Source organism: Erythrolamprus reginae, unplaced genomic scaffold (assembly GCF_031021105.1).
Source record: "Erythrolamprus reginae isolate rEryReg1 unplaced genomic scaffold, rEryReg1.hap1 H_8, whole genome shotgun sequence".
Classification (NCBI taxonomy): domain Eukaryota; kingdom Metazoa; phylum Chordata; class Lepidosauria; order Squamata; family Dipsadidae; genus Erythrolamprus; species Erythrolamprus reginae.
The window spans coordinates 40,356-60,038 of record NW_027248536.1 but is presented as its reverse complement, the minus strand read 5'-3'; the positions used below and the strand labels follow the sequence as shown (position 1 = coordinate 60,038).

General features: G+C 38.2%; 1 protein-coding gene across 3 annotated transcripts in view; it reads left to right on the top strand.

Moving 5' to 3' along the window:
• LOC139155876 (complement factor H-like) overlaps positions 1-8,316 on the top strand; it is a 96,606-nt gene extending 88,290 nt beyond the window's left edge. For all 3 annotated transcript variants that reach the window (XM_070731218.1, XM_070731219.1, XM_070731220.1), the window contains 2 exons: positions 3,559-3,729; positions 8,018-8,316. In XM_070731218.1, the coding sequence (XP_070587319.1) occupies positions 3,559-3,729; positions 8,018-8,031 (185 nt within the window). In that variant the 3' untranslated portion in view covers positions 8,032-8,316. The remainder of the gene's footprint in view (positions 1-3,558; positions 3,730-8,017) is intronic.
• The last annotated feature ends 11,367 nt before the right edge of the window (positions 8,317-19,683 follow it).

Here is a 19,683-nt window from a genome sequence, read left to right as displayed (position 1 = left end):
TCCAACACCCCATCAGGTCTAGCCAGATGGCACTTTGCTCCGCCTCATGGCTACAGAGCTGCTGCTGAGTATGATGTGGGAAAGCCCAGGTTCTTGCCACATTTTCCGGCCACCAAGCGGGGCTCGTCTCACCCCCTTCCAAGGGCTTTTGGATCCTGGCCCCTCCCACCTTTCCTGCTTCGGTCCTGTTCTGTCTGGGTGCCCCCAGACTTCAACACCAACTGAAAAAAGCAGCCAGACACGCTGGTAAAAACAAAGGTACTTTATAGTTGGGAAAACAAACACAGAGACAAAACTGTTCTTACAAACAGGGTTGTTAGGAGGCTTCACAGCAGAGTCATGATGGCCAGACAATACAACAAACTTCTTGCTGGCACACACACCTCTGTAGAGAAGAAGACCCACGCCTCCCCCCAAGGTTTCAGCTTTCAAGGCCACAAGCCAGAATCAGAGACGCCAAAGAGCACAGCCAGATTGCAGGACTCCCAAAGATAATACTCCACAATTACAGGAAGGGTGGGCCTGCCTTTTCAGCCTTTCTGGGGAGAACCACACCCAAACCCAGCTGTTGCCTATTTAGTGCTGGAAATACCTGGCTAATTGTCCCCTTCTCTGGGTTGCTCTTCTCTGCCTTAGATCAATTATGGCTTGTGCATCCTCAGCTAAGGACTCCAGGCTGCTTGCTTTGGAGAGCTCCATCCCGGGGGACTCAGGCTGTTCTCCCTCTCCCTTGGCCTGATATTCCTCCTCCCCGTCTGCCTGGGCCTCCTCCTCCTGTTCCTCATCCCCCCCCTCTGAGCATGGAGCCGGCAGAGGTTCAGCCGTTCCCTGAGGAGCCTCAGACAGAATCACAACAGGTCCCGGCCAAGATTTTCTGGGCTCACTGCTACAAAGGAGGTGGCCTAGCTGGGGACCGAAACAGCAGTCTTGCCTTTGGCTTGTGTCCTCGCCTGGGGCGGGGGTTACAGGGCACCACTCTCTGGAACTGCTTCCTGCTGGCTTTGCTTTGAGGTCTGACCACTGGTGGTGGGGGTGGGGGTCTGCCTATTTGTCTCACCCGCTTTTCTAAACCACTTTCTCTTCTCAAGTGCCAGAACCCTTCCTGTCGTCCGATGGGATTCCTGGCAGATTCTCCTTCCTTTGCAGAGCCTCCCAGAGAGGTTTATAAAAGACAGTGCTCACAGATTATACTGCCGCTCAGAGACTATACTTTTCCACCCACACTGAAAAAAAATTAGAGGGAACATTGTTCATGATCCTATGATCTTTGAATTCTTTGCCTAATTTGTTGTTGCAGTGAAACAGTATGCATGTATCCATCTCAAAAGAACAGATAATTTTGCTATGTAGAAAAAATCCTTCTCAACAATCCAAGGACAAAAGCAAATACAGAATTGGCCTTAAAATCAGTTCGTTTCTTTCCTAGCAGCTAGTCTGTTTCCTTCATAGCAGCAGCTCCACCTCAGGGATTAAGTCAATTGTACCATCGGAATCACAGATGTGTTGTAGATGTGTTGTAGTCTGCATTTGACAGCATACTCTTGTCCACTTTTCCCCATTAGGCAACAATCTAAATTCAGTGATAAAATTTCATTTGTCCCATTACAAATGTTATTTGCTTTGAGAATCTCATGTCTTAAGCAATTGAAATGAATTTACACAGAACAAAAGCATGCAAATCTAGTATGGAATTTGTCTTTGATTTTTGGTACTTGCATGGAGACATCTATATCAATTTCTTGGCAAGGTAAAAAAATTTCACTGGAATAAGTTTCAGAATTTCTGCGGCTTAAGAAGACCATTGGATCATTATATTGCTCCTAGTTAATTTCAAAATATCTTCATTAAGGAGAAATTATTCTTTATTTATTTATACATATATTTTTGCTTAAATAATATATGTATTCTGTTCTTCTGCAAATCTCTTCAAACCGATTAATTTACAAAAAATGTAACTCCCCCTCATAAATAAATAAGAAACATATTAAAATAAAATGTAAATATTTTAACATTCAGGTTACAAGACATTCATCTTCATTCCTTTCCAAAATTGTGATAATCTGGGATACATCCTAACTATATTTGCATTAATTAAATCTTATTTTTGTTCAGTTCATAGATAAGCAAATATTCAGATGAATAGATAAACTTTGGATTAGATGAATGATTTCAGATGGTTACCTGTCTTTGTGCTAACTGGTGGACTTTCCTCATAATCCAGTTCAATATCAGCTTGTCTATCTTAATCTAATTTATGATCAATCCTGAAAACAATTTTTATAGGTGTCAAAGGTCAATACAGTTAAATTTCACTAGTGTATTAATGTCAAAGCTGCAAAGTTTTGATGGCTCCACCTGCTTCATCAATTGTGGCTTTAAAGTACACAGATGTGTACAACAATGACTCATATCATTGGAATTTAATGTAATTAGATATTGTTGTAATTTGCTTGTGACTGTTGAATTGCATTTGACTTTAATGGCTGTTTTGTGAGAGTTTTTAGGTGTAATGTTTAAGGATGAATTGGCAGCAAAGAGTAATCCTCAGAAGAAACAGAAAATTTAAAATTTGATCCTGAAATATTACTTTGTGAAAAAACAGATTGGCGGATATGTAGACAAATGTCATAGCAGATAACAGAAAAGAATGATTGAGAGAAAAGATAATAAAGATATAAAAGATGGAAGCTATACTTCTTGTTTTTTTCATTCCCCACTTGGGTCAATCCTGGCATTCTGTAGGATTTGTGAAAAGGAAAGTCTATGTGGCTTCTCTATAAAAAACATCATTTTCTGATGAAATTTTAGCTGCTGCATCAGTGTGATGGCTGCATTTCCATCAGCCAATGGAGGCCTAATCAGAACATACTGTTAGGTGTTAATCTTGGTGAAGAATTCTGGAAAGTGAAGTGATTAGTCAAGGATTCCCATCACAGACAATAGGAGACTGGCAAAGAAAGAAATAGCACATAAGACTTTTCATTGCTTTCCAAAAGATTATCAGTATCAATTCCAGCTGTTGATCTATATAACAAATATCTTTTGAAATTTAATGCAAATACTGACTGACAGGAGTAAGGATAGAAGCCTATGGGTCAGCAGACTATGATGGCTGTGGTACCCAAAAATACTTCCCCAGCATCACTTGGGGACATCAGCAGTCAAGAAAAATGAGAATCACTAGTTTCTCTAAGCCTCGGTTGCCAAAGAGAGAAAATTATCATAGGCAAATGTATGGAAAGCTACCAAAAAAATGAAGACTGTTTATCAGCTCTGCTACTCAACCATTTACCAACTGGATGCAGCAAATTTCATTCTATAACTCAACTGAAATCCTGTCTTGAAGAAGCCCTGATAATTTATCATGCAATTATAATTTAGTATCTATGTTTCTATGTTAAATCTGTGATTACGGCATCTCAATCACAGTAGAGAGTAGACAAGAGATTTGACATAAAGCCTCCTAAGAAAATATGTAGGTTTTATCTTCTTTGGGTGAAGAGATAATTTTCAGCTCTAATCCTAATCACATTTTAATTATAAGATGTTTTGTTAAAGGAAACTGTCCTCCACCACCTCAACTTCCCAATGCCATCAATATAACAGAGATGAGAGTCTATGGGAGTGGAGAAGAAATTAGCCTCGAGTGTCAAGAACATTTCCTTCTTCGTGGCCCACAAAAAATAAAGTGTGAAGATGGAAAATGGCAAACCCCCCCACGCTGTCTTGGTTTGTATGCTCAGTTTTGCCTTTATTTTAAAGAAACTGGACATTACAGATAAAGTGTAAGAAGCAAAAAGTTCGGGAGAACATTCAGAGCATGGCTTATGTAATTCTTCACAGCCATTTATCCACAGTGGCCTCTGTATATGTGTGTGCAGTATTCCAAGCGACAAATCAGGTTCTTTGCACATTGTAGATGCTGCCTTCTTCTCTCCCTGAGAGTCAGACCAGGGTTGGTACATGGATGCTAAAACTATTTCTCTGTGTTTCTGCTTTGACCTGTGTATTTATAAGGTGGCAAGCTGGGTGAGATCATCCAAAGGCATGAGGTGAGTTGTCATCAGTATGCTAATGATACTCAGCTATACATCTCCACCCCGCATCAACTCAGTGAAACAGTGGAAGTGATTGGCTGAGACTGGAAGCTGTTAGGTTATGGATGGGTGTTAACAGGCTCAAAGTCAATCCTGGCAAGACGGTGTGGCTGTGGGTTCTGCCTCCCAAGAACACCTCCATCTGTCCATCCATTACTCTGGGTGGGAATTTTTTACCCCCTCAGAGAGCAACTTGGGCATCCTCTTTGATCATCAGCTGACATTGGATCATCATCTTTTGGTTGTGGCGAGGGGACCTTTTGCCTAGGTTCGCCTGGTGCACCAATTGCAGCCCTATCTGGACAGGGAGTCTCTACTCACAGTCACTCATGCCTTTATCACCTCGAGGTTACTGCGATGCTGTCTACATGGGGCTACCTTTGAAGAATGTTCAGAAACTTCAAATTGTCCAGAATGCAGCCTCACAAGCAGTTATGGGTATACAGTGATCCCTCGAGTTTCGCGATCTCGATCTTCGCGAAATGCTATATCGCGATTTTAAAAAAAATATTAATTAAAAAAAAAAACACTTCCAGGTTTGGCTTCGGGAGTCAGCTGGGAAGCGGCGCGGCTGTTTTAAAAGGTCGCAGCCGGCCTGGGGGGGCTTCCCAGCACCTCCCCAAACCCCCAACCTGGGTCTTCCCGGCTGCCCACGCAAAGGGGAAACCCCGGCTCCTCGCTGATGCCCGCCGCTCGCCTGCCCGCCAGCAAGAGGGGGAAGACCCAGGGAAGGTTCCTTCGGCCGCCCAGCAGCTAATCTGCTCGGTAGCGCAGCAGCAGCGAGGAGCCGAATCGGGGTTTCCCCTTTGCGTGGGCGGCGGGGAACACAAACTCCACCATCTACGCATGCGCGGCCATAGAAAAAAGGGTGCGCATGCGCAGATGATGTTTTTACTTCCGCAACCCTACATCGCGAAAAATCGATTATCGCGAGGGGTCTTGGAACGGAACCCTCGCGATAATAGAGGGATCACTGTACCCATATTTCTCTAGCACTCTGCGAACTGCGTTGGCTGCCTATTGATTTCTGGACACAATTCAAAGTGTTGGTTATGATCTATTAAGCCCTACATGACATTGGACAAGATTACCTTCGGGACCGCCTTCTTCCGCATGAATCCCAGCAACCGGTTAGGTCCCACAGAGTTGATCTTCTCCAGGGTGGACCTAGCAGAAGAGCTTTCTCTGTGGGGGACCCAGTCCTCTGTAATCAGCTCCAACCAGAGATTTGCACTTCCCCCACCCTCCTTGCCTTCTGTAAAAGTTTAAAGACCTATCTGTGCCACGAGGCTCGGGGCCATTAGACCCTACCCCCCTGGCTGATGAGTGTAGAGTGTAGTAGGTGTGAATGGGAATGAATGATTTTAAATGTTATTAGAGTTTTTAATTTTTTTAGCTATATTAATTGGAGACCTCAGAGAGAGGCAGCATACAAATCAATTTAATAAGTAAGTAAATAAATAATAATAAAGGGGCTATATATGCTCTATATCAGAGGTGGGTTCCTCTCGGTTCACTTATGTTTAGGTTTCTGCCTACACCTGTACCCGTACATGTTTGACAAACAAAATTAATAAAAAAATAAGAAAATGAATAAGTGACTGGTGGACTAAGAAAGAAGGTTCTGCCACTGTGATGTTTATCTATTGGTTTCTAGTTTTAGTCAATCTTTATTAATTTTAATGTTAATAATTTTTAATTGTTTTTTTTCTTCTATTCTTGGTTTTGTTGTGTTGCAAACCTACCATCACTTCAATAATGATATGGATAGGATAACATCCAATACAAGTACAGCAGAGTCTCGATTATCCGTCCTTCGGTCATCCAACATTCCGGATTATCTGACATCGCTGCTGCTTGGGGGCGTGGCTGTAGGCACTTCCGTGCCCTCAGACACGCCCCCAAACATGGCAGCCATGATGGGGAAGGATCACTGATTTATTTACATTTTGAGAGGACTGAACTCTTTATACATTAGTACAATGTTGTCACTGTAACATTACTGCAATAAAACTTCAATGCATTTCCAATTCATAGTGATTTCAAGGCTTTTCTTAGACCCTTCATTGTGCTCAGTGCAACCAATTTAATCAGAAAGCAATTAATTTTAGGCTGGGTCTAGTAATCTCTTGCAGGCAATAGAAAATCATTCAGTGATAGATAATCAATCAGTCTGGTCCAATTTATTTCAGAGAGTCTTCTTGCTCAAACTATTTTTCCATTTCTTCTAAGCTTAGAAATATTTCATGGGATATCTTATTTTACATGTGATATTTAATGTATGATTACACAACCACGGTGGCACAATGGTTAGAATGCAATTTTGCCCGCTAACTCTGCATTTTCTCTGCCAGAAGTTTGAAGTTTATCATGCAGCTTGATCAATTGATAGGCAGAAAATGATTACTACTGTGTTCCCTACTGTTATTTTTCAACTTTAGAAAATATGATGTCATTATCTTCTTCTTCTTTTTTTTAATTTTTTTAAAAAAATATACTTTATTGGTTTATACAAAAAGGAGTAAAACAGGGGGAAAGGGGGATGGGAGTACAGAAAATAGAAGTGGGAGGGGGGTGGGGTAAACAGTATTGTTATATCACAGCTTCTATATATTATTGTATATTATTGTTAATTATACATATCTTTATTTTGGTTCAGATGGCTATCCAACTCTAAAGATAACAAAGCGAAAGATAACCAAAATCGCTTAATATAAGTCATTATCTTCTTAATACCTAAAGTCAGATCTGTATTTAAATGAATAGTAATTGCTTTTGGATAAACGTTATTTCCCCACAAGGCGTTCTTATTTTTATTACCTATCTTCCATTAATAACTGTCCAAACTCTGCACAAATCAATTGTGTACGGTAGAGTCTCAATTATCTGACATAAACAAGTGGGCTGATAGTCGGATAGCCGAAAATGTCAGATAATCCAGAGGGTCTAAGAAAAGCCTTCTAGACCCAGCCTAAGAATTAATTGCTTTCTGATTAAATTGGTTGCACTGAGCACAATTAAATTAATGAAAATAGCTCATTGAAGTTAAATTAGACTTTTCAGTCATTTCATTCTTAGGAGAGGGGGATCTCTTCAGTTTTGGAATCTGACAGGAGTCAGCATCAGATTAGAAGAGATGAAATGATGGGTGAAGTTTGTTTCTCCTTGTCCCTCATCCCATTCCCAATAGAACTTCTTTCCATTGCTCTGAATGGAAGGAATTTCATTTGGATCACAGGAATCTTATTATATGATGGGGTTTGCATTTTAAATTGCAATTAATACAAGTTGTATTAATGAAATACAAATTTTGCAGAAATGTACAGGTAAATATCAAATATATATATAGTGGAGATTTTATTGGAAAATTATATAAATATAAGATGAATTATATTTTTCTTGATATTGCTGTGCTACAGTTCCCAGTATTCTTATATTGGCTGTGTTGTCTGAGAATACTGTGAGTTTGTTTATTCACTGCATTTGTGTTCCATCTTCCCTCAAGTGTATTCCCTGTGAGGATGAATTAAAGTTTGGTTACATCTAATTCCCCATTCCTATATTTAAAATGTTGGTGTTTTGAGTTCATTCTGACTGCCAGAGCTTATTTCCCAAAATATCAAGAATGCCTAATAAATTTTTAAAGTTTATTACATGTCATTCTGTCAAAAGTAATCTTAAAAACGATAGAAATTGCTCAGTGGTAAAATGGCCTAGAGTTCTTGAATAGTTTTAACCATTTGATTTTAACATAGTGATGCTGATATTCAGAATTGTCTTGCCCATGTTGTTTGACATCTCAAAAATTATTGCAGGCTGCTTTCTGTTGCAGATCATATGAATGAGTTTAAAAAATAATTTCATAAAAATGTACAGATGCAAATTTATTTCTCACTTCCTGTTCATGTTTTATTTTACAGATCTAACTAAATGAACAACAGGACATATACAGAACCCTTTAAACCAGAAGATGTACGTCTGACATCATATATCATTCTCTTTAATATAACCATGTGAAGCTGGATTGTGTACAATAGTAAACAGTGGATCCAAATGTGAAAGCCTAATTTGTAAAAGACAGATTTTACCAACTGAAATTATTGCGAAATATTTTTTTTTTAAAATTGTTACATGATGTTACCAAATCCCTTCTCATTTTTTATTACTATAGACTAACAAAGCTATGCTTCCTTTAATGAATAAAGTGAATAGAACTTCATATGGAATTTTATGTGTTCTTCTTGAATGTGATAGAGCTATTTGGTGGAAACTTATACAGAAGTATAAGATATTATCTCAATGACCTTTTCTAAACATTAATTGATTTGCTAGATTACCGTAGGTCAGCGGCTGATGCTGCTAATGTTATACAAGGAGCCCTCATTTAGCAGCCATACCCACACAGAGGCAAAAAATCCCAAAATGTCCTGATACATCATGTGACCATAGAGTATGAAACCCATGCTTTCTAGCATCAGATGGAAATGATCCCATATGCCCAAATGAAGGGAAAGTTTTCTGGAACGTGACTCACAATGAAGCCAGATAAAAGGGCTGATCTTGTAGCCTTTAATCCTGCTCCCCACCCTTTGGAATATTCACTCTGATGTTGGGATAATTCACAAGAAGAGAATGTTTATAGTTGCGTTCATTTGAGGGGAAGAGAGTAAGCATGCACACCAAGGGAAGTATACATTGAAGGCCTGCACTCTTTACCTAGTGCAACTCATGAATCATTTCAAAGGCAAAGAGAAGCCTTTAGCTGAAACCTGATTAAGGTTTCAGTAGCAGTGCCAGGTGAATGGTTCCAATCAACTAAGACAACAAAACTGAACTAGTTAACATGGAGTTAGCACTTTTTGGGGAAGTGCTACACTGGGGAGAAAAGCAGCTCAGAAATAATAACTTGTTTAGTTATTTACTTGTGTAGTTAACTCAAGGACTCAAGACCCATCCCACCACTAAAAGGACCCAACAACAAAGAATACTATGATGAATCAACCAAAGCTAGCCTCTTCAACATATTCTTTGGCTCAGTCTTTGTTAACAGCAATGGTTCATCGCCAAAATTCACTAATCGCACCTCAAATACTCACAAGGATTTAACTTAAATAGACTTCACAGAAGACAGCGTTGGAAAAGCACTACATGACCTTAAACCTTCTCTATCGATTGGGCCTTATGGTCTATGTGCATACTTCTTAAAAAAGCTTTCCACAGCCATAGCTGAACCACTAAGCATAATCTTTGAAAAATCATTCAGGACCAGCTCACTACCAAAGCTATGGGTGCAAGCAACAGTCATTCCCATCTTCAAAAAAGGAGATCCTAGTCTAGTTGAAAACTACAGACCAATCTCACTATGCCGTGTTACATGCAAAGTCATGGAATCAATCATAAACCAATAAATTACCCTCCACCTAGAAGAAACTAACAACCTACTCTCTAACAAACAGTTCAGTTTCAGAAAAAAATTATCTTGCAATCTGCAACTCCTTCACTGCAAAAACATATGGAGCTGAGGTGGCGCAGTGGGTAGAGTGCAGTACTGCAGGCCACTAAAGCTGGCTGCTGAATCTGCAGGTCAGCAGTTCAAATCACATCACTGGCTCAAGGTTGACTCAGCCTTCCATCCTTCCGAAGTGGGTAAAGTGAGGACCCAGATTGTGGGGGCAATATGCTGGCTCTGTTAAAAAGTGCTATTGTTAACATGTTGTAAACCGCCCTGAGTCTAAGGAGAAGGGTGGCATAAAAATCAAATAAATGAATGAATGAATGAACGAACGAACGAACGAACGAACGAACGAACAAACAAACAAACAAACAAACAAACAAACAAACAAACAAATATGGACTACACATCTTGATCAGGGCAAATCAATAGATACAATTTACATTGACTTCTCTAAAGCCTTCGACTCAATGGTTCATGACAAACTACTTCTAAAACTCAAATCCTATGGCAGCATCTTAGGATCCCTCCATAGTTGGATAACTGTGTTCCTATAAAACAGACAACAAGTTGTCAAAATAGGGAGCACCATATCTAATCCCAGTTAAGAGAGGCACACCCCAAGGCAGCATATTTGGACCAACACTCTCCATACTCTATATAAATTACCTTTACAATCACATTGCAAGCAACTGCATTCTCTTCATCTGTTGCAGAAAAAACAAGCCTATAGGTTCAAAGAAATAGAGAGAGGTGGAGTAACTCAGGTTTATTGCATGCAAGGTTCAGAATTAAGACAAGAAAATCTGAAAATATATAGATAGATAGATAGATAGATAGATAGATAGATAGATAGATAGATAGATAGATATTTTAGCCTTCAGATGTTTCACTTCCCAATTCCTGATGTGTGCATATTTCTATAAGTCAGTTGCTCAACAAACAGATAAGGAAAAGAGGAAGTCGAGGAAAGTACAGACTATTAGAACAAACTAATAATAATTTATTAGATTTGTATGCCGCCCCGAGTCTTCGGAGAGGGGCGGCATACAAACCTAATAAATAATAATAATAACAATAATAATAACAATAATAATAATAATAATAATAATAATAATAATTATTATTATTATTAATATCAAAAACAATATCAATATCAACATCAACGTCAACGTCAAGGTTGATGTTGATTTACTAATGGTCCTAATCAGCAGTTCCACATTGCAAAAAGATCATAAATGCATAATATTAATATTAATTATTCATTTATGATCTTTTTGCAATGTGGAACTGCTGATTAGGACCATTAGTAAAACTTTAACATTATAAAGGCACTTAAGATGTATGGGATTGTTATAAGAACACTCCTAGGGTATATAGAAAAATGCATATCTTGGGGCGTCTTCCTCACGCTGATGATGTAAAGTTTTTCAACACCACCAATAACACAGTTACTCTCCAGAAAGACCTTGATGTTGTATCTGAATGGTCAAACATCTGGCAACTCCAAATCTGAACCAAAAAATGCTCTATCCTACACATTGGCAAAAGGATGCAGAACACCAAATACGAGCTGAATAAACAATACCTTACAGACAACCTTCACTCTGTAAAAGACATTGTAATACTCATCTCAAATGACCTAAGTGCCAAAGCCCACTGCAACAACATCGCCAAAAAGGCTTTAAGAGTTGTTAACTTAATCCTATGTAGCTTCTGCTCTGGTAATCTCACACTACTAACTAGAGCATACAAAACTTTCACCAGACCAATCCTTGAATACAGCTCATCTGTCTGGAACCCATACCGATTTCAGACATAATAACTCTAGAAAATTTCCAGAGATACTTTACCAGAAGAGCCCTCCACTCCTCCACTCGCAACAGACTACCCTATGCAGCTAGACTTACAATCCTAGGTTTATTAAGCTTAAAACTACATCACCTTAAACATGATCCAAGCATAGCCCGTAAAATCATCTGCTATAACTTCCTTCATGTCAATGACTTCTTCAGCTTCAATCACAACAGCACACAAGCACACAACAGATGCAAACTTAAAGTAAACCGCTCTAAACTTGGCTGCAGGAAATACGACTTTAATAACTGAGTAGTTGATGCATGGAACTCACTACCAAACTCTGTAATATCATCACTTAACCCCCAAAACATTACCTTTAGACTATCCACTCCAGAATAATTTAAGAAAAAAACTGGATATCTACATACTCAAGATTTCTATAAATATTGATATCAATATAAAATAGATATGACATATCAAATTTTATTTATTTATCATTGAATTTCTACAATGCCCTTTTCACAGCCCTTTCACTCTGGGTGATTTACGATAAAATAAAAATACAGTTTTAAGACATGGAAGAATGAGAAAATGGTTTCCATTGCCAAGAATTTTTCATAAAAGTCATATATAATAATTTTCTTGTTAGCGACTACTACTGAAGACTTGGAAAAGCGCAGAATTTCTCAACACTGGAATGAAAGTGGAGGTTTTTTCTTCTGAAGAAGTATTGGAAGGACTGCCTGAAAAGTCGCACTACTGCTTGATTTGTTTGCTATTACCTGTTCTGCCTGGCTCTATGGTATGAGTCTTCTGAAAATTCAAGGATATAAATTTCAGACACACACACTTGAAAATTCAAAAACAAAGTTCTTTATCACAAAATTCAAAAGAAACAAAGCACCCCTTTTGTATTGCAAAGAGCACTCATCCCAAAACAATGTTGTAGGCTGTACAATCCCCTTAATCAGTCCTTAAGTACTTAACTAGCAGCTGTGAAGAAACGTCACAGCCCTCCTTCTCCCACGAAGTGAGACACACACACTTTGCTTTGCTTGGGTTTCAAATCATGAAAAATCAACAAACAAAGTCTGGAAACAGCAAGGCACGGTCCTGAAGAAACAACAATCAGATAATATTCCACAATGGACAAACTAGCACGCTGCTATTTATATCAGCAGCTCTAATTACTGGAGCCCCACCCAAACACAGGTGGCCTCTCTTATCTCCTGTAATATTTCCTCAATTGGTCTCTTCGATCCATAATTCTGCGCCTGCGTGTGTCTAACACTTTGTCATCCGAATCGACCGAAGATAATGGAGATTGGCTTTCTGGGCTGTGTGCCAAGCCCCCCCTCTTCCAAGTCACCCCCACCTTCTTCTTCGTCCGAGGAAACTACACTACCTGACTCTGTCGGCAACAAAACAGGCCTAGGACATGCATCCTCCTCCACATTCCCTGGGGCAGGAGCTGGGCCAGAGCCAACCACAATATTACCATTTCAACAAAAAGTTCACAATTTTTTATGAGCCAATGGTAATGGGAGCAGTTGCAAATCTTTTGAAGATTTAATTGATTTGGAATATAGGGGTACCTTTCTGATGTTCTAGTTATGTCCTCTGAATTCTGAATTGCCAATAAAATCAAATGTTAAAAGAAATATGCAATTATTTTCAGTGTTGTTTTGGTAGAATGAAAAATGAAAATAGTCTATATTTCTATATTCTATGTTTCTATATTTAATGGTCTAAATAAATTTGTGGGAGGGGAGTTACGGTATGGTGAATTCCCTTTTTCAGGAATGAAGGACGTATCCACGACATGCCTATATCCTTCATAAGCCTGTGAGAATTATTTTTTGTAGAAATAAAACACTGATGGCTGGTTTAGTTCGTCTTCAATCAACAGACTTACAAGCTGATCTTCACTAATAACTTCTTTCCAGTTCTGAGCCATAAACATGCACATTCAATGTAATATAGATATTAACGCTGCAGAAAGTAGAAATTGGCACTATAAGGTGCCGGAAAGAGAGCTAGCAACCAAACCTCAGAGTGATAATGACAAAACGTTTACAAAGAATATAAATGCTTCCATTCCCCACCATTCGCTTAGAATTAAAGAAGCTTCTTGGATGTGGAGCAAAATGTTTTCAAGGGAAAGTCCAGTTGCCTTTTGGAAAAGCACTTTGGGACAACCATGATGACTGAGAATCCCTATACTGTAGATACTTTTCTCAAGCTACTTTCTGGGCCTGGTCTCAGGCTCCTCTTATTTGACTGCTGCCTTGGCCAGTTCCTCTGTTCTGTAAATACTGGGAAGGAGAAACACTGTTTACAATAAAGGGGAAAAATGATGAGATATTGTTGACTCAATTCAAACTACATTTAATAGATAATAAACATATTGTTATCTTCAGAAAGAATAGGTAGAATTGGCAGAAAAGAATACTTCTTATACCAATCTAAGCAAGAAGGGAAAGGTAGATCTTGTATAATTCTGATAAGGAGGCAACATCTTTTTAAATTTCCTCTGTTCTTCTATTCTCTGGAAGTTGATAATATTTTGACCTTCTGGATATTTATAGATATACAACCTAACTCTAGTTCTGCAGAATTTGGTGAGAAAAAGTTCTAATTTGGTGAGAAAAAGTTCTAAGATTAACAGTCTCCCTGATATGATTGGATAATGATTAACTATATTTGCTTGAAGTTTGTAAAACTCCAGAGTTAGTTAAGAAATGTATTGCATATCTGCAACACGTGTTTCCTATTATTGACATCAAAAATGCAAAATAGATTTCAAAGGTAATTTTTAATCAAATTTCAACACTGTCCATCTCACATGATTGATTCTGGATGGGTTACAATAAAAATACAGTGTTAAGACCTTAAGAATGAGGAAACTACCAAGAATTTTTCATAAATATTTCATTCATAAATGCCACTCCAAGTCTTCGGAGAGGGGCGGCATACAAATCTAATAAATTATTATTATTATTATTATTATTATTATTATTATTATTATTATTATTATTATATGTCCTGTATAATAATTTTGCTATTAGCTGCTTCTAGTGAAGATTTAGGGAAGGCTCATAATTTATTAAACCCTGGAACACATGTGGTGATTTTTCCTTCTGAAGAGATGGAAGGACTGTCTGAAAAACTAAATTATTGCTTGATTTGTTTATTCACAAAATTCTTGTGGAGTTGTCTGTTACCTGTCAAGATCATATTCTTATTCCAGTAATACTACCTCCTCCTGGTTTCTTTGACAACAAACAAACACAAAATAATTTCTGATGCATTCATTAAAGGAACAGATACTTTTAGCAAAAAGAAAGACTTCAATTTTTCATTTGTTGCTTTCTGCAAAATTGTATTGCTGGATTCTTTAAGAATATTATAGGTTTATAATTCCAATCCACTTTTAAAGTACAATATTTTTCAACTGATTTCTGAATAGCAAGATACTTTGCATCAGTATTGCAAATTCACACTGGTTTTGAGGAACTTTATTTCAGTTAATAAAGGACTTGATATGAAATAATTAAATGATTGCCATGTCTAATGATACCACTTTAAAAGTAAAGTGAAGTGAAAGTTCACTGTTTGATTTCATTGAGGTATTTGTATTTAATGGTTAATTTTTTTTATAACAAAAATATTCTTAAAAGTATAACAGTAGAACAGGTATAAAAATGGAATGTGTTTATTGAATGCAGTTCTATCATAATTTAACTAATAGTATGCTATTAGCACTGTAGCATCTAAACTTTGTCTCAATTTTTCTCTCTTCCCTCCAAGTGAGGTGATTTTAAGAACACCGATTCTATAGGAACCATGCCTTTAGTGTCTGTAGTCTTCTGTGCCAAGAAAATGATTCTTCATGAGTTAGAAGTTTGAAAATGTAAAGATCTGTCTTAGTTATGCTTGCATCAAGATACATACAAAAGCATATATCTTAATTCACAATAATATCTTTTAGGACTGCGATGGTGAATCTATGGCATATAGAGCTATATTGGTGAGCATTTGAGCTAAGTTATGACCAGGGCTGGGCTACTGTCTGGATTGGGAGGGGGACACTGTGGAGTAGCAAAAATGGAGCTCTACCTCAAAACTCCCAATTTGAACTGAAAGATGTTGAAAGAAAATGCAGGGTGTCCTCAATAAGCCACACCCACAGTGTGGTAGTAAAAGATTTGGTAGCTCTTCACTGGGTATGGTTCGCATGTGTGCACCAGCCAACTAATTTTTGGGCCTTCTGGGCCTACTAGGTGTTCTAGTTTCTGGTAGGACTTTAGTTATTAAAAAATAACGCTTACTGAATGCAGTATTTCATAAACAAAGAAACTCCATTTTTATTCTCTTCACTTCCATATTCAAAATGCAATACAGACTGGTACATTCCTTTCTCCCTTTATCTCTCTTAATTACATTCCACATGCATTCCTTCAAGCCTCCTCTATCTCCCAAGATTTAGGTACTTACAGCATGATTCAAAAACAGCAGGAATGACTGCAAAATAACCAGAAGAAACTTACTCACTCCGGAGCCAAACTGAAACAAGTTTCATTGTGGAACTACAACATTGAAACTCCGCCCTTCTTCCCCACTGGCCCCCTGATGTGCCAAATGCATCACTCCAGTATTTAACCCATTCCTCCCCTTAATATCTTTTTCCTAACACCTGTTCCTTCCGTTTTTGGACCCTTCTGAATTGAGGATTAACCCAGAGAATGTCTGTCTCTTCCTTGCTAGATTCTGGACTCATAGCAACATCCTGTGGCTGGCCTCCCACCTGTTCTAATACCTGTTACCCAGGGCCTACCACTAATTCATAAAGACTATCTGTATCAGAGTCCTCAAGCTCTTCATCATCCTCCAACTGACCAGGAATATTTACAACACTAGGAGTCAGGAAACAGCCTGTTTTTAAGCCTCTGGAGGACCGGGGAAGGCCTATTTTTTGCTCTCCCCAATCTTCAGAGCCTGGGGAGGACAAAAATAGCCTTCCCCACTCCCTGGAGGCCAGTTCCATTTGTGAATTTCCAGTTGAACATTTTTTTTTTGCTTTGTTTTCTCTTCCCAGTCTTCAGAGCATTTCTAGGAGCCTGGGGAGAGCAAAAATGGCCTTCCCCTTCAAGGCCCTCTGGAGGCCAGAAATGCCTCATTTCCCAATGAGCCATTTTGTGTGTATGTGTGTGTGTGTCTGTGTGTGTCTCTCTGTGTAATATATATCAAGTTATCTCTGTCTCTCTCTCTCTCTATCTCTATCTCTGTCTCTGTTTCTGTCTCTCTCTCTTTCTCTCCCTCCCCCCCTATCCCTATCCCTATCTCCATCTCTATCTCTGTACCGTATTTTTTGGAGTATAAGATGCACATTTTGGGTCCCTAAAAAGAGATTGAAAACTTGGATGTGTCTTATGCTCTGAATTTAGCTTCTTTTTCAAAGCTTTTATTCAGCCCTAACTAGATGCTAATGATTTTCCCAGCTCTAACCTTGCATGTTCTTTCATTGGTACTCTCGGTGAATAATGTTTTTTCCAGGCCTAACCAGGGGATAAAATAATGTGCTGAAGCTGACCAGACTAAGGATGCTAGCCAGATGAATTTTGGTAGACAGATTTTTTCCCCCTATTTCACTCATCCAGCAGTGGGCTACAAACCGGAACACCAAGAATGCCATTCCAGAAGTGGAAACAAAGCATGTAGGTCTGCTCTATTGCCACTGGCCGATTCTGGTAAAAAATACCTTTTTACATTATATAAATGTACATTATATAAACAAAACTCTAGTCTGTATAAATGTAGTGAATCATTAGCCAATCTTAACAGAAAGACTTTGTATATTTTATTTACTTTTATAAATTCTACCAAGGGAGTATTTAGTGCTCTCCAATCAGAATGATGCTCCCCACCACCACCACCTGATATATATACCTAATATTAGAAAAGCCAACCCAGCCTTCCAGTCCAAATCACCTCCAACTCAATGGGAAAAGGAAAAAAAAATCAATGACAGTTGGTATTGTCCCTGGGAGGCAAAACCCACAGCTACTCTATCTTGTCGGGGTTGAGTGCAAGCCTATTAACGCCCATCCAGACCCTGACAGTCTCCAGACACTGGCACATTACCTCCACCAGTTCTTGAGTGAAGCCAACCTATCACTTTCATAACTTGTTATGGTCTTAAAGTGAGTCAACTCACATGACAATTTTATGATCTTTTTGTACTGGCCTTTAAGCAAATTACTGTAGTCATTACATAAATCCATAGTTGTTAAGAGAAGCAATGATTCACTGTGGCCTGCCAAAAGCTGCTGGTTTTCGGCAAAACTGTCATAACACATGGTCGTGTGACTGCAAATGACCATAAATGCAACCCGGTTGCCCAGTGACCCAAATGTGATCATGTCACAATTGGGGCGAGCAATGTCTGTAATTTCAAATCCAAGTTGTAAGTATCCCCTTTGAACCGAAGGCTATTTGTAGTGTGGATTAAGTGTGTAGCAAGTATTGGTTTACTAGTTTAGACAATTGTCTACAAAGGAAATTTGTTATCTTTTCCACTAATAAGGGTAAATAGGAAGAGCAAGTTTGTCAATGCAGGTAAGATAATTTAATGTAAATTTATTTTCAGCATGTGAAGAACAAGATGAGATTGACTTTGGGGAAATTGTGAGCGCTGAGAAAGCCAAGTACCTGGAAAATGACCGAGTGCAATACAGGTGCAATCCTGCCTATGTCTTGGAAGGACCTGAATGGATTCAGTGTAAGAGAAAAGAATGGACACCTCATCCACCAAAATGCTTGGGTATGCCATCATGCTTTCTATGACTAATGAAGACCTGGAAGAAAATTCAAAATTTATCCAATAGGAGAATAGAGCTGCCATTTAAAAAGAAAACAACTGGAATTAGGATCAAGGTTTTACTGATGCCAAAACTGCCTTGGTGTCAGCTTTCTCTTTTGAAATTTGGAAAAACAAACAGTATTTAATTTTCCTGATTTATTTGAATGAGCAAGCAAATTTGTTGATATAGTTAAAAAAAATTCAATTAGAAGCTTGTGCTCACTTATCAGGAAACTGAGAAACTGGAATTCAACTACATATGGATATAACATCAATTGTTAATAAGGTAGGAAAGTGAATTCTGTTGCTATGATGTCCAGCCAATTAGAAATTGAGAAATTTTGCATCATATTTCAACAGAATATGTAACACTCCTGCCTTCTCAAATTTTGTTCCATTACAATTCAACCAACTCAAAATGAATTTGCAGAAGATTTTGAATTGGGCTCTTTGTTCTTAGTTTGAAAGAACTAACATCATCAGTTTGTTCATGCCTCTACAATCCAGTGAAAAGTCTATAGCAGAATCCAAACTTATTTATCATTAATATTGGCATCTATTTTAGTTTATTTGATATTGACCTGGGATTATCCTTTGTGATTTGTAAACAGGGTTGATTTTCTTGGTAGTGGAACAGAGGGAAACCAATGGATAAATTATCTCCCTTGACAAGATCTACCTCCCTTTCTGTTTTTGTTTTTTTTTAGCGCCCTGCACTGTCACAAAACAACAGCTAGCAGCAAAGAACTTGTTTGTGTTTGGGAGTCAAAGAAAAGCTCGGCTCATTCAAAGTAATCAGAGTCTGCAGTTTCAGTGTAATGAAGGATATGTACTTGTGGTTCCATCAGTCAGAAAGTGTTTTGACGGTTATATGGATTTGCCTTTATGTATCTCTGGTAAGCATGATAACAATATGATTGATTTGTATGGGATTGTAACTGATTAAAATAATTTTAATATATTGAACATGAACATTTGTTTCTAAAGCTGCATTCTTTTAAAGCTGATTTAACCTTCATTGACATCATTCACATCTTGGCTTAGAATTTTAGTAGTTGTAATCTAAAACAAGAAACCTGATACACATTAGATTGGGGAAGGATTTTGTGGTATTTTTGAAAACCTCTAAATTTTGTCTAAGGTTCAATCCAAAAACTTGAACTTCAGCTAAGAACTATGATTCCCTATATGTATAATGTTGGTAGTCATAGGAACATGTTTCAAAAATTTCAAAGATTGTATAAAAATTGAAAACAAAAGAGGAGTCCACTCACTGATATTTCAAATCAATTTTTTTATATAGAAAGCATCATTTATACAAGCTACATTCATGCCTGCGAGTTCATCTTGGCAGCTTCTCAGGGACAGGAGTTAACAGATAACAGTCCAGCGGCTAAGCTGCTGCTGAAGTTCAAAGCTAATTGCACGTTCCTTTATGAGATAAAGATTCTCCAGTTTCACTGATTTGCAGT